The sequence below is a fragment of the Salvelinus sp. IW2-2015 genome, linkage group LG24 (genome assembly GCF_002910315.2).
Source record: "Salvelinus sp. IW2-2015 linkage group LG24, ASM291031v2, whole genome shotgun sequence".
Lineage (NCBI taxonomy): Eukaryota > Metazoa > Chordata > Actinopteri > Salmoniformes > Salmonidae > Salvelinus > Salvelinus sp. IW2-2015.
In genome coordinates, this window is record NC_036864.1 from 10,106,441 (window position 1) to 10,121,290 (window position 14,850).

The following is a 14,850-nucleotide window of genomic DNA, read 5'->3' on the forward strand; positions in this document are numbered from 1 at the left end:
AAGTATAAATAATTTCAAATTCCTTATATTAAACAAGCCAGATGGCACCCTTTTCTTGTTTTTTTTATTTACAGAAAGCCACGAGCACACTCCAACCTTCAAACATAATTTACAAACGAAGCATTAGTGTGTTTAGTGAGTCCGCCAGATCAGAGGCAGTAGGGATGAACAGGGATGTTCGGTTGATAAGTGCGTGAATTTGACCATTTTTCTGTCCTGCTAAGTATTCAAAATGTAACAAGTACTTTTGGGTGTCAAAGAAAATGTATGGAGTAAAAAGTACAATATTTTCTTAAGGAATGTAGTGAAATAAAAGTACAAGTAGTCAAAAMTGTAAATAGTAAAATAAAGTACAGATACCCCAACAAAACGACTTAAGTAGTACTTTAAAGTATTCTTACTTAAGTACTTTACACCACTGGAGATCACTGAAAACAGTGGCTCTGCTGCAGTAAATATCCACAGGCTGTGCACTTAAATTATTCCGTACTTCTGAGAATATACCAACAAATGTAGGCCTTTCAAACATGTAGGTCTAATATATAGGCAAACCAATGGTGGCTTGGGTTCCTCACTCAAAGGGTCATATGGGTCAGAAGGGCCTTGRGTCCCTAGACAGTATGGATGAGGTGAAATAGTTGGAAAATATTTTGTCTTGTACAACAGCACCCTCTAGAGGATTGACAGTGCATCACCCAAATGCACCCCGACGAGTAACCACTTGATGGCAGTTGTACTGAGTTTTTAAACCTTTTTGATTTAATGCCCACAGCAGTCTACCACATTATTCTTTTAGCTTACTGACATTATAATTTATCATTTACACTCATAGAATATTCTGGAATTACTAGGCTACATGTGAGTGTGACATTAGTCTATATAATGAACAATTGAATAATCAGCTAGGTGGGATTCAGTATTTGTGCATAAATACAAATGCAGGGATTATGTTACAATATAACATTTCCGTTGGCTGTTTCATTTTTTCTTTACTTCTCAATAACTAACGATATCTGTGGGATTACAATAAATATCGCCACGTGACCATACGAATCGCAAAATACAAAACGCGTGAAGCTTGTCTCAAGTAWGTTTCCGTACTGTTTTTGTCACGTGAGCTTTGTTTAAGGAGGAGCGTACARACCCTCAGGTCTTACAAGTTTAGTACGGCTTTCTGTTATTTTTAGTGGTTATGGTTGATAATAGTTATCACGCCAAGTTTAAAAGCAGAAGCAACGCTTAAATATACGCTTTAACACAGCTAACTACTTGATGTTTCTCTAACTTGCATTTGGATGATGCAAATTGCAGCTGTCAGTGTCCAGCTCAGCTGTCAAACTGTTATCTGGTGATATGCGGTCCTTGAGCTATGTTCAGCGTGTTAGTTTGGATTTCACCGTAACTCTTTTCCCTCATGCAATTTGTCTTGGGGATGCGGATAATGACTCGGTAAAGTATCAGCAGCGAGACAATTATTCAGGGATCTTTCCTTGTGTCCATGTTTTCAGACATGGGCAATTCTTGAAAAAATTTGTGTAGTCTCAATCCCTACGGCGTTAGTGTATCCACCTCCTAGGGCCAGTTATACATATTGTAGACCTACCAATGACATGTTCAACTCGTTTTTTTGTCAGTTATTTCCCCACCTACGTGGCAACAGATAAATAATTTTTCAGAAGTCATAAACWGCTCTGCCCACTCTCCACTTGCCCATTCGTTGTCCAGGTGTGCCTTTCTAGTCCCTGTACTGTAAATAGCAACTCCGCCTTTCTAGTCCCTGTACTGTAAATAGCAACTCCGCCTTTCTAGTCCCTGTACTGTAAATAGCAACTCCTGCTTTAGAGGGTCTCTGACTCATTCCCTCCAGTCACGATAAGAGGGTCAAGAGTGAAATAGTAGATGCCATAACAGTACTCCTATCACGTTCCTTGACCTTCCAACATATTTATGACAACATGTCTTATATCTATGGAAACAAAATGTCCTGGCTGTGACTGTACCCAGGGCCTTGACCCCAGAACTTTGACATGAACTGTTATTCTTTTTTAACAGCTGAATGAACTTATTGTGGGTGACACCAGTGGAAAGCTGCATGTGTACAAGAAGGATGACTCCAAGCCTTGGATCACTAGAACATGTGTGGGCATGGTAAGCGGCTGCTTAGAGGGCATTTGATCACTTCTCTGAGTTCAAATGTCAGCACATTTAAGTACAACTGTAGTGGCATAAAAGAGGAAATTTGAACACCGTTGTCTGTACATCTGATTTATATTGTTATTTTAGCAGTTTTAGACAAATATTTAATGAGTTATCTTTTTGGTTTATTTTTTAGCTCACCTGTGTTGGTGTTGGAGACATATGCAACAAAGGAAGGGTGGGTGTGCAGAAACTGTGCATAGTCCTCCAGTCAGATGAGGAATATTTGTGTGTCATTTTCCCCTTGCATCCAGTGTGTGCTATCACCTAACTATTCACTGCCTTAATTTATCCATCAGAACTTTGTAGTTGCTGTGGGTGCAGAGGGATGGTTTCACCTGTTTGACCTGTCTGCAGTGGCAGGAGCCAAGTCAGATTTATCCAGCCAGCAAGAGGCGCTGTTCTCTGACGACCAGAAACCCTGCTTCTCTCAGCACATTCCTGCCAACACCAAAGTCATCCTTATTAGTGACATAGGTAACCTCTCTGTTCTGCACCCATTTCATCCTAGACGTAGGCACCCTCAATGCAATTGACCGCTTCTGTTTTTCGACTGCTTTATTCTCAACTGTGTATGTGTGTGTACACGCTTTGCAGATGGGGATGGGCGCAGTGAGCTTGTAGTGGGATACACAGACCGTGTGGTGAGAGCGTTCCGCGGGAGGAGCCCACCGATTCTTCAGACCTGAGCTCTGGACAGCTGGTCCTGCTGAAGAAGTGGCTTCTGGTAGGTCTATACACAAACATGGATTATGTCAATCAAAGGCTGAAAAACTCCTGAGGGGTATCCTACGGAGCAATCTACTCAGGGTTTTCTTACCAGCTTCAGCAAGTTTTACATTCCAGCTCAGGCTTGGTCCGTTCTACGACGGTGGATATTGCTCGTCCGCCTGCCGCTATCTCTAACAGGTTAGTAACTGCGCATGTCGCACATGGCTAGTCGAACTCTTCATTGAGACAATGCTGAAACCTTAATCTATGGATTAATCAGTGCCACATTTTTATTTGTTCTGAGAGAAAAATTATCTCGCAAGTTCAGCAGGCTATGGTGTGAAATAGGCTATTAAAAGTGCCGTCTTTATTTTCAAACTTATCGTTAAGGTCTTTGGTGTGCTTATCAATGCACAAGCACCTTCCCACTCCTATTGATATTTGTTATTTATTAAGTCATACAAAAGTGTTACATTGCGTGAAGTTTAAAATGCATTCTATCATTACTAAATGTGTAATGTGATAAATCTTAACATTAGTAATTTAACACACAAAAAACATTTGATTAATAAAATATTGAATCAGTCGTCTTCCTCAAATGGAGGGGATGATGGAAGTCTTTGCAAGAGGGAGTGAATCTGAGTTAATTGATCCTCAACTCGCGGCTCAGTCATTTCATTCAGGGTAAGTAGAGTTAGCCTGCCCAGGAGCTGGTTCGTTCTGAAGGATTCGTTGCCATAGAAATTAACCTGGCTAAAAGCTGAGCTACTTTTGTATGACCGGTTATCCCGAGTTGAACTCTGGCCCGACATATAAACCCCACATAACACTGGATGACTTCACATCCTGTAAAGTGTACACTCTACTTTTTCTAATCCATTATTTCCTCCTGTGACAGGTGGACAGCCTGTCAGTAAACCCAGACCTAGAGGGTCTTCCTGAACTGATGGTGTCCCAGCCTGGTTGTGGCTTTGCCATCCTGCTGTGCACATGGACACAACAGGGCTCCTCTGAGGTGGGGCCTGGGGAGGAGGCCCCACCCACTCCTGGCAGGTACATACCACTGGACATGCAGAGCACCTAATACATATGCAGTATTGATACATACAGTACACAGTAGTAGACAAGTGCTTTGGCTGTCTAATTATAGATAAGCTGTGCCAGTTCATGTTGGTATCGTCCTGTGTTTGTAATGTGTCTGTCACAGCGAGGGTCCCTCCAGAGACGTCTTTCTGCATCTGACCACTGGTCGGATCCACAACAAGAACGTCTCCACTCATCTCATCGGGAGCATAAGCAGAGGCTCCAAAGGCGACTCCTCTAAATGCGGCCTGTTTGCCCTCTGTACTCTAGAAAGTGTCTGAAGTAAGTTGTTCAGAAGAGCAACGCTGCGCAATTCACTAATCGCACCACTGACCACTCTGAACTTTATTTTACTCAGTCCGTCTCATAATGGAATCCTAATGAGGATGTGTTCAGATAGGACGTTTAAAAAAAATATATATATTTAAATACATTTTACCCCCTTTTCTCCCCAATTGTCGTGGTATCCAATCGCTAGTAATTACTATCTTGTCTCATCGCTACAACTCCCGTACGGGCTCGGGAGAGACGAAGGTCGAAAGCCATGCGTCCTCCGAAGCACAACCCAAACAAGCCGCACTGCTTCTTAACACAGCGCGCCTCCAACCCTGAAGCCAGCCGCACCAATGTGTCGGAGGAAACACCATGCACCTGGCCCCCTTGGTTAGCGCGCACTGCGCCCGGCCCGCCACAGGAGTCGCTGGAGCGCGATGAGACAAGGATATCCCTACCGGCCAAACCCTCCCTAACCCGGACGACGCTAGGCCAATTGTGCGTCGCCCCACGGACCTCCCGGTCGCGGCCGGCTGCGACAGAGCCTGGGCGCGAACCCAGAGACTCTGGTGGCACAGCTAGCGCTGCGATGCAGTGCCCTAGACCACTGCGCCACCCGGGAGGCCCCCAGATAGGAAGTTTTAACATCACTGCAGTCAATTATCTTCTAAAATAATGAGCTAAATCATAACTGTAGCGGGCTCAGCAACAACAAAAAAKAAGTACTTCCACTCTGCTGTTAGGTGAGTTTTTCAGTGTAAATACGAGCAGATCCAAGGTTTATATGACTTGTGGTTGTGAAGATACCTGACTGACCTGTTTATCTCAACAGCAATAACCCTGTATATTAATCCTCCTTATAGAAATCTGCTGAACATCTCTGACAGGCAGTATATCTGCCAGCTCACAGAGCTGCCTAGCCTGCTCCCCAGCTCTCTTAATGTGAAAAGGAAGACCTTTCTTACTCTCTCACCAATTACAGTTTCTAACAAGGTCACTCAGAACTAGGAAAGGCATGTAGAAGGGAGGGAGGTGTTGTGGGTGAATGTTACCAGAGGAGACTGGTTGTGGTTGTTGCAGGCTGAGGGCTCTGTGAGCTCCTGGAGAGACTATCAATATTTAAAGAAAAGGGGAACCAATAGGATTATCTTACTAGAGAGTCTGGGCCAGTCACAGATAGGCTAATAATGATGCACCAAGAGAGGGCTTGACATGCCTGTGTACCCTAATTAGGATCAATGTTTGAGGAATTCTGCTGAGGGAATAGTGAAATGTAGCCAGATCATATTACAGCCATTTTATTTTATATTTTTTCCCAAGTATTTGGATTTCGAATTCAAAGCTTGTTGGTGTTTTCAGGGGAGATTGAGGGACAGAAATTGTGTTGAATAAAGGTTACCTTAAATGATGTGCTATTTTCTTGCTTTTAGCTCAGGGATGGAGATCTTTAGATGACTATGTTGGTGTCCAGCACTCAGAGTGCTGCTGTAACCGTATGAATAATTCATTCCATTTCTATGGCTTTAATGTCTTAGTTAACCCCGTGAGAACCAGTGATCTGCAGGTCTTGAGCTGTTTTAGTTCTTTCAAAAAAAATCTCAGACTGTCGTATTATTATTATTATTATATGCAGTTTAAACAATACTCTTGATAGCATTAACAATATTAAGCATAAAATGTTGGTAATTTTAGTATGTGAACAATGTGATCGTGTGTTTTTGTGTTCCAGGCACACTGAAACTGATGGACAGTTCAGAGCAGTTGAAGTGGTCAGTTTCTTTAGTGACTGCCTGTGACCGTGCGGTTTTTGACATTGTGACTGCGCCTCTGTCTCCAGGGCGACGGCAGAGAGGAGGTGGTGGCGTGTGCCTGGGATGGTCAGACCTACATCATCGACCACAACCGCATGGTGGTGCGGTTCCAGTTTGACTAGAACGTCAATGCTTTCTGTGCAGGTGAAACTCTAGTCATATCCCTCACCTATGTATACCTGATTTACGTGATGACTAAGCAAATGATATTGACAGTATTAATACAGTAAATGTTTCCAGCTCATGTCACCATTAGATGGCAGTGTTGGACTTCACGCTCACATAAACAAGCTACATCCTCTCTATCTCCCACTCTCTATCTCCCACTCTCTATCTCCCACTCTCTATCTCCCACTCTCTATCTCCCACTCTCTATCTCCCACTCTCTNCTCTCTATCTCCCACTCTCTATCTCCCACTCTCTATCTCCCACTCTCTATCTCCCACTCTCTATCTCCCACTCTCTATCTCCCACTCTCTCGCTCGATGTCAAACGCTGTCTCTCCAATTTCTGCACGAGCCCCAGTGCCTCTGAGAGCAGAGAGAGATCATATTGTTATCTAATAAGAGGATTAAAGAAATGGGCAAGAGAGAATCAAATTCAATTATTTTTGTCACATGCTTCTTAAACAACAGGTGTGGAGTAACTGTGAAATGCGTACTTACGGGCGCTTTCCAACAGCGCAGAGAATAATACAAATAATAATAATACCACAAGGAATAAATGCAGAATGCGTAACGATGAACGCATGTTGAAGCTACAGACAGGACAATCAGAGTCAGTGTGTGAACAACACACACTCAGGGGTCATCCATGCTTTGTCTCTGTGGTTATTGGAGTGAATTAGCTCAGCCTCACCACTGTTGGCATTGCTTGCGAAAAACACATTATTATAGGCCAGTGTTCACAGGGCCACAGTGATGAGCAAATATTTTCTTACTTAAAAAAAAAAATGCATTGTTGGTTAAGGGCTTGTCATTTCGCCGCATGTAACAAATAACATCTGATTATATTTATTTGATTTGAACAATCCTATTTCTAAGCCTCTCCTATTGTCACTGAATGTATTTTTACTGTAATGACTAGGCCTGGAGTTTTTCCCGATTAAGACATGTGATTAGGGAAAACTCGGGCCCCTAGTCATGGAATATTGTAAGTCGCTCTGGATAAGAGCGTCTGCTAAATGACTTAAATGTAAATGTAAATGAATATGTGGAATATGTTCTTCCCTGTGGTTGTCTAACCGGCCTTACATATTGGTGTTTAACAGGTCAGTACACCTGTACGGATGGCAAGAACAGCCCCTGTCTGGTGTACGTCAGCTTCAACCACAAGATCTATGTGTACTGGAGGGTGGAGCTGGAGCGCATGGAGCCCACCCATCTCCTTAGGGTCCTGGAGGAGAGGCCATAGTTCAAGGCCCGGCTGGAGCAACTGGGAGTGGGTGAGTTGGAGTTAAACAACAATGTAAACCTAAAAGCTACTCTCACTCAAACCATGTCAAGAAAAAAAATGAGTTAGTTCTAACCTCCTCCCCAGGCTCATTACTAGAGAGAGCCGACAGGTGGACTAAGTAGGTCGAAATACAAAAATAATCTTACATGTAATTTAATTAGACCACAGCACCAGGTAGAAAGCTCCTGGGTTTCCCTGTCCACCATTTTGTTTAGTTCCCCATTAACTCAGCTAATGCTACCTGACACACAAACAGTGCATCTACTGTTCTGTATTCATGTCCTCTAACTGAGAGTAAGGGAAACAGATTAAATGTGTGTCCTCTACTCGTCTAAATGTATGTAAAACCTGTCCCCGCCAGCAGACTGTTGTTCTGATGCGTGACTGGAGTATTTATAGAGGCAGAGGCTGGAATCCACGCATTCACTCCTATGGAGCAGAGGGGACCACTCTCTCTTCATCTCTCTCTCTGCCTCTCTCATTTTCGCTCTCTCTATCCCAGGGGAATTCTCTCTCAGCAGGCTAGCAACACTGTCAAAGGGCTGCCCAGATTCACACACACACACACACACACACACACAAACGCAACCATGCACACGCACACACACACACTGAGGGACACATCTAGAGACGTACAGAAAATCCATCACACAGCTGTTCATTGTAGGGTGTGGGTGGACATGCACAGGACAGACTGTGGATTATACAGTTGAAGTCGGAAGTTTACATACACCTTAGCCAAATACATTTAAACTCAGTTTTTCACAATTCCTGACATTTAATCCGAGTAAAAATTCTCTGTCTTAGGTCAGTTAGAATCACCACCTTATTTTAAGAATGTGAAATGTCAGAATAATAGTAGAGTCATTTATTTCAGCTTTTATTTCTTTCATCACATTCCCAGAGGGTCAGAAGTTTACATGCACTCAATTAGTATTTGGTAGCATTGCCTTTAAATTGTTTAACTTGGGTCAAACGTTTCGGGTAGCCTTCCACAAGCTTCCCACAATAAGTTGGGTGAATTTTGGCACATCATTTTCCATCCACATAGTTTTCCTGCCTCATGATGCCATCTATTTTGTGAAGTGCACCAGCCCCTCCTGCAGCAAAGCACCCCCACAACTGATCTCCACCCCCGCTGGCTTCACGTTTGGGATGGTGTTTCTTCGGCTTGCAAGCCCCCTCTTTTCCTCCAAACATAACGATGGTCATTATGGCCAAACAGTTCTATTTTTGTTTTATCAGACAGAGGACATTTCTCCAAAAAGTACTATCTTTGTCCCCATGTGCAGTTGCAAACCGTAGTCTGGCTTTTTTATGGTGGTTTTGGAGCAGTGGCTTCTTCCTTGCTGAGCGGACCTTTTCAGGTTATGTCGATATAGGACTGGCTTTATGTGGATATAGGTACTTTGTACCCTTGTGCCATGGTTCGTTGGGCAAGGCCTATGGGTAAATGAATCAAGTTTTTGGATATACGTGATGAAATAAGGTTGGTGGTAAACACAGGATTAGGAGATTTCTGTTCATTTTAGGACGACAAGCTGCCAAGCTCTATTCAGCATTGGCTTGATCTTCTGCTACAATGAGCACATTCTCATTCTGTCCTGGCTGTCTCCCCCACTAATGAATGACATAGACTGACACTACATAATATCAGTAGCTAGCTGTTCCTGGTCTGTTTATGTTTGGTGTTGCATTTGCACGTACTGTGTGACTGGTTATTTTACATATTTCCGCTGCTCTGCATGGCCCTCTCTGTCGGAGCCAGTAGCTGCTGCTGCTCACAGAGTGACAGATGGTCCAGCTACCTGACCCATTGAGGCTCTGATGGAGAACAGCTCATAAAATGGCCGGAACGCGCAAATGGAATGGCATCCTACACCTGGAAACCATGGTGTTTGCTGTATTTGATACCATTCCACTGATTCTGCTCCAGTCATTACAACGAGGCCCGTCCTCCCAAATTAAGGTACCACCAACCACCTGTGCATGACACTTGACAGATTCTATAATAAAACTCCATCCTGGCTTACAGGGCAGACACGCTGTTGAACGGTCTCCTGTTCGCATTTCGACAACACAATTGATGCACTAGCAGGGAAATCAATTTGGCCCAAAGAAATGATCATTAATCCCTTAATTAGCCTCTTGATTAAATCAAAGTCTGGTGAGCTGACTGCTCGCCCTAAATGATTATATAGTCTGCAGATAAGCCATTCAGGTAGGCCTATCATAAAAAAAACAAAAAGATTTCCTAACAGCAGCTAAGCCTAGTAGTCTTCCTGTTCCTGCAGTATTGTGTTAATAATTGAACCCCTGGGCATGTTGGTGCCCCTTCCTGCGAATTTCAGAGAACTGTTACCTAAACAAATCATGAGACACATAGTGGTCATGAGACAGGGCTGAGGGGGGTAGGGACGAGAGCAAGGGTAGGGGAGAGACAGGGTAGGGACAGAGAGACAGAGGGGGTAGGGGGAGAGAAGGGGTAGGGAGAGTAAGGGAGAAGTAGGGAGAGGGGGTTGGGGGAGAGAAGGGAGTGGAAGAGAGAGAGGCTCAAAGAGAGGGAGATGTTAGAGAGAAAAGGAGCGACAGACTGTAGCTAGAGAGAGAGAGAGAGGTCCTCATGGCTAAACCCAGTTTGCAGTGCGACATCAGCTTATTGCTGATAGATAGCGCTGCCTGTGTGTGTGTAGCTGTCGCCTGTCACCAAGTCTGAGTTCCACACACAATGGTAGACATCTTCACTCACCCATCACAAATAACAACCAAACGCATCCCCCTTCTCTGACTGTCGACAGACCTGCGATATTATATATGAGTCATTGCTTAATAACAAGGAAGGGAGTAAAGTAAATGTATCTACAGTGTGTTTTATGTTTATCAGGAAGCTTATTTTCTCTGGCTTCACAATGTGACAATGCAGGATAATTATGGCTGTTGCTGTACAAGGCGTCGTGAGGAGAGATGCATATTTGTTATACCTATGGGGACTTTTATCTCTCTCTGCTTGTGCTTATTTCAGCAGTAAATGAATAATCTGAGTGTCTTCTCAGCGGCGTTGCCATGCAGATGGTACAGTTTACTTTGTACCACCACTCTCAGGTGTTTTACTGTGGCAAACTAAAACATTTATGTTCAGTGAACTTGTGTACCTGTCTGCAGTATGTCATTACTATGTAAATATGCATTTGAACAACACTTAAAAAGTTGGACCCTCAACAAGAAAGCTCAGACATGCAGCTACTACATACTGCCTGTGTGCATCTCTTGATTTAACATCCTGCCCTAATGCATTTTCTGTTAGGGACCAGCTAAATGAATGGCCCATCCGTAATGCATGCCATCCTGCTTCTGCATGATGATGTCACACTTTTTCTGGATTACCTTGCCTAAGCAACCATTGTCATGTATTCTAAACTCCCCAGTTTAAGTGAATGCCGGTAGAATAGCTCCTCAGAGCAGCAGGGAGCTCCTCCACTGGCTCAGCCGTGCTTTATTATTCATCTAAAGCAGTGCTCTCATCTGCATTTCAAAACCCACTCTGACTCAACCCCACTAAAGACAGAGTTTAATACAGAGCAGTCCCAGCTCCTTCAGAGGGACTCGAACCTGTAACCTTTCGATCAGAAAGCTCCCATGCCACCAGAGGACAGACAGGTCATATGATCTGTGTCTGGTCAAGGGTCATGGCCACCATTTGTGTCTGTGACAGACGCCGAGGACAGGGAGGCCGTGAGAGAGCTGGTGGGAGACACACTCTACGGACACACGCTGAAGAAGCAGGCCGGATGACCTTAACACGACCCTCACCTCTCCACTCCTCCAACCCCCCACCTTTCTCTTTCTCCTAATTTATGTAAATACTCTGAATAAAGGCTGAAGCACACACTGACTGTTAGTTGTCTCATGTTTTTGGTAGAATCCTATTATGAAACGTGTCTGGTTTGCCTAGCTCAGCTTGTATCTAGTTCATGTTGTCTCACTGTCTCAGATCTCCCCTCTGGCATAATATTCCATTTATTCAATGCACCAGACTGGTTTAGAAGACACATTAAAGTGATATATGCTCGCAAAGGAGATTGTAGGAAAGGAAAATGCTAATATACTATATTCACACTGGTATGTCTCCACTGATGTATCAAACGGGATAGTTCTATGCAGCGCCTCTGTTTTCAATACCCTAAGGCAAGGTATTTTGTGGGGGGGGGGGGGACTCAGTCGAGCCACTGCGGTCCTTCATGAGGAGTTCAGGTTTTTTTGTGGCCCTTCCCTGCCCTAAGGCAATGTGCCGGTTTGACAGAGTTAATGTAGCGATAGGTTCAACTACCAATATTTATTCCCGTCTTTTTATCTTGTAAGTTATACCAAATGTCAGCCATTTTAGTCCCATTCTTTTTGTTCTGTGATCGTTGACCCTCAAGGATCTGGAGTGGTACTGCTGTTACATAATTACCAACAGCGTTATGTAACTTGACCATTATCGTAGCAGCAAGACTGTACTCTTGTTTGTCAGCTTTGTATTGCAGAGGACTTCTAAGTCGAGGCAACAAGCATAAACACTGGCTGACTGCTGGATGGGTCTATAGGGGAATCCTACTTTATCCCAAAGGGAAGATCCGATATCAGCCTCTAGTCTGTCTACTCTGGTTCTCATGTATTATAAATGAGGAGGGACGAGTGGAGGACTCAGTAGCTGCCTCAAGTGTGTACTGTATGTGTGTGTCTAGACTCTGGGCTCAGGTGTCTCTTGTGTATCCTACTCTGGAGCTCCCCTCCCCTTTTATGGGCCAAGGCCCTGCAGTGTAGTATGTACCAAAGCATGGACACTTTGTTTTTCATCTGTTTAGTTTCACTTCTCAAGGTTAGAAGTTGCATACAGGTAGCTGCCAAAATAATGGAAACAAAGAGAAATTGAAAGCAGGTGCTTCCACACAGATGTGGTTCCTGAGTTAGTTAAGTGTTTAACATCCCATCATGCTTAGGGTCATGTAAAAAAAAATCTGKGCAGGCCATTATTTCGCCTACCATGGCTATGCCCCCATCACAGCGTTTTCCATCAACAAAACACCAAAGGATGGAATTTCTTGTGGAGGAGAGGTGTCGTATCCCTCCAATAGAGTTCCACGCCCTATTAAGACACTTTTATGTTGGTGTTTCCTTTATTTTGGCAGTTACCTGTACGTTCATTAAGGTATTTAATGAACCGGTGATGGGAACTGTAGAATGATGTGTGTGTTCTATGTCCTCCTTCCTCTCTGTTAATCATTATATTCATGGGTCTCCCAGGCTGTTCAACAAGTTATGTGATCATGTTTTTAGGTTGATCGTTGCGCCCATTACTGTGGCATGAGAAAAACAACGCTAATATATGCCCTTATATGTAGCCGGCACATTGGTCAGCAGCATTCCTATCAGCTTTGTCGAGACTTGTTCCTGTTTTGCCCGTTAATGGTCAAACGGTTGGCACGTCAGTGTGTCACGCTGCTTCCCAGGACCTGTGTCTCTGTGCGTCAAGACTGAAGGGACAGAAAAACACTGCATTCTATAACTGGGTTCCACTTTGGTCTCGACTTTTGACTCCGTCTGCCGACTAAGGCCTCTGACTGCAGTCCCGGTACTTGCTACCTCGTGGTTATTCAGTAAATCAAATCTTCTAATGTTATGTTCTTAAGTGTTTGTCTACTTTATGTAGACGTGTGTCAAGCCCCAGCAAATAGAGTAATGTCAAGACCAGCGATTGGTTCCATATTTATTGAATTATTTCCCACATAGGACACCCCTGGCCTGGTATAATAAATGCAACATGGAGGAGTGGAATGGTTCCTGTGTGAATTTGACCTTTGCCCTGATATTTCCCCAATGCCGTCAGGCTGGATGTTACACTATCTAATACAGAAGCAGCAGACGGATGACCCTGGGAACTGACCACCCAGGGGTAATGTCCCCACCAGCTGTGTGTGTGTGTGTATATTTAAGCAATGGGAGCTATTCTTGTCTCCACTCTCCTGTAGTTTTTACAATTATATTGATAGTTAGCGTTGACATCTGTTTAGTTTCACTTGTCCAGGTTAGAAGTTAGAACTCGTAACAGAAGTTCATTAGGGAATAGAATAAACCGGCGATGGGGACTGTAGAATGATGTGTGTTCTATGTCCTCCTTCCTCTCTGTTAATCATTATATTAATGGGTCTTGCCAGGCTGTTCAACAAGTTTTGTGATTATGTTTTTAAGTTGATTGTTGCTCCCATTACTGTGGCATGAGAAACTATTTTTTTTGACTGTGTGTAATGGACGGAGGACTTTTTTTCTCAGAGATGGAGAAGGTTATCATTTAATGTGCTTCCACAGAGCATGGCTACCGGGTTAGTGTAATCATAGGAAGGTTGAACAACTGTTCTGATGAAGCAGAATGGTGAGGCTATGATCAGGGCCCGGGGTCTATGACAACTGACAGCATGACGTGTCTAAACACACTCTATAATGGATGCATTTGTATAATTGTAAATGAAGGATCATTTTTTTTGTCTGCTGTTATTGAAGTTGATTTGCAACATGTCATTTGATTTACACGACATAATATCATTTTGGGTAAAGTATCAACAGCTATAATTACCTTAGAAGAAAGGGGTACATTTTAATGTCATTACAAATTATAATAATCAAGTWATAATTGAAGTTAAAGCTGGAGAGGAAAGAAATCTGATATGGTGTTGAAGGCATTAGGCTGTAAGAGCTTTAGCCAACATAAAAGGGTTTGGAAAATGTTCCCCTTTGAGTCCATCTAAGCTCAAAGACATGGCTAATAATAAGTACTGTAGGAAATAGTATTTTCTCTATGCGGGAAAAGAAAATGGTCCTACTCTGAAAACTGACAGCCGCCTCTCGTACAAACAGCCTTTACGGAAAAACCACATGAACTTCACGTGATCTTAAAACAACATATGATAACATCAACCTACACGTGAAAACGTGATCACGTGAAGTGTTCCAAAAACATGATTTCACGTGAAATTTCATGTCAAATCATGTGTTTTTTGTGTAAGGGAGTATCCCCCTCAAATCCTTCACCTTCACTCGGTTGTCATGGCAGTGACACTAAAGAAGCCCCCTGATCACTAGGACTGAGACTGATTCATATTCCAGTTCAGCCATCATTGTCCCTTCAAGGTCTCCTCTCTATCAAACACTGTATATCAATTCAATTCAATTCAAGGCGCTTTATTGGCATGGGAAACATACAGTTGAAGTCGGAAGTTTCTCACAATTCCTGACATTTTAATCCTAGTAAAAATTCCCTGTCTTAGGTCAGTTAGGATCACCA

At 43.4% G+C, this 14,850-nt stretch overlaps 1 protein-coding gene across 1 annotated transcript; it reads left to right on the forward strand.

Moving 5' to 3' along the window:
- The first annotated feature begins 1,114 nt into the window (after positions 1 to 1,114).
- Positions 1,115 to 6,196, forward strand: LOC111951506 (KICSTOR complex protein ITFG2). The gene is given in 10 exon segments (XM_070434729.1): positions 1,115 to 1,449; positions 2,053 to 2,148; positions 2,333 to 2,374; positions 2,496 to 2,673; positions 2,794 to 2,853; positions 2,856 to 2,923; positions 3,806 to 3,960; positions 4,115 to 4,251; positions 5,993 to 6,045; positions 6,101 to 6,196. Coding segments are annotated over 10 exon segments (981 nt in total). The 5' UTR covers positions 1,115 to 1,353.
- Positions 6,197 to 14,850: the final 8,654 nt, after the last annotated feature.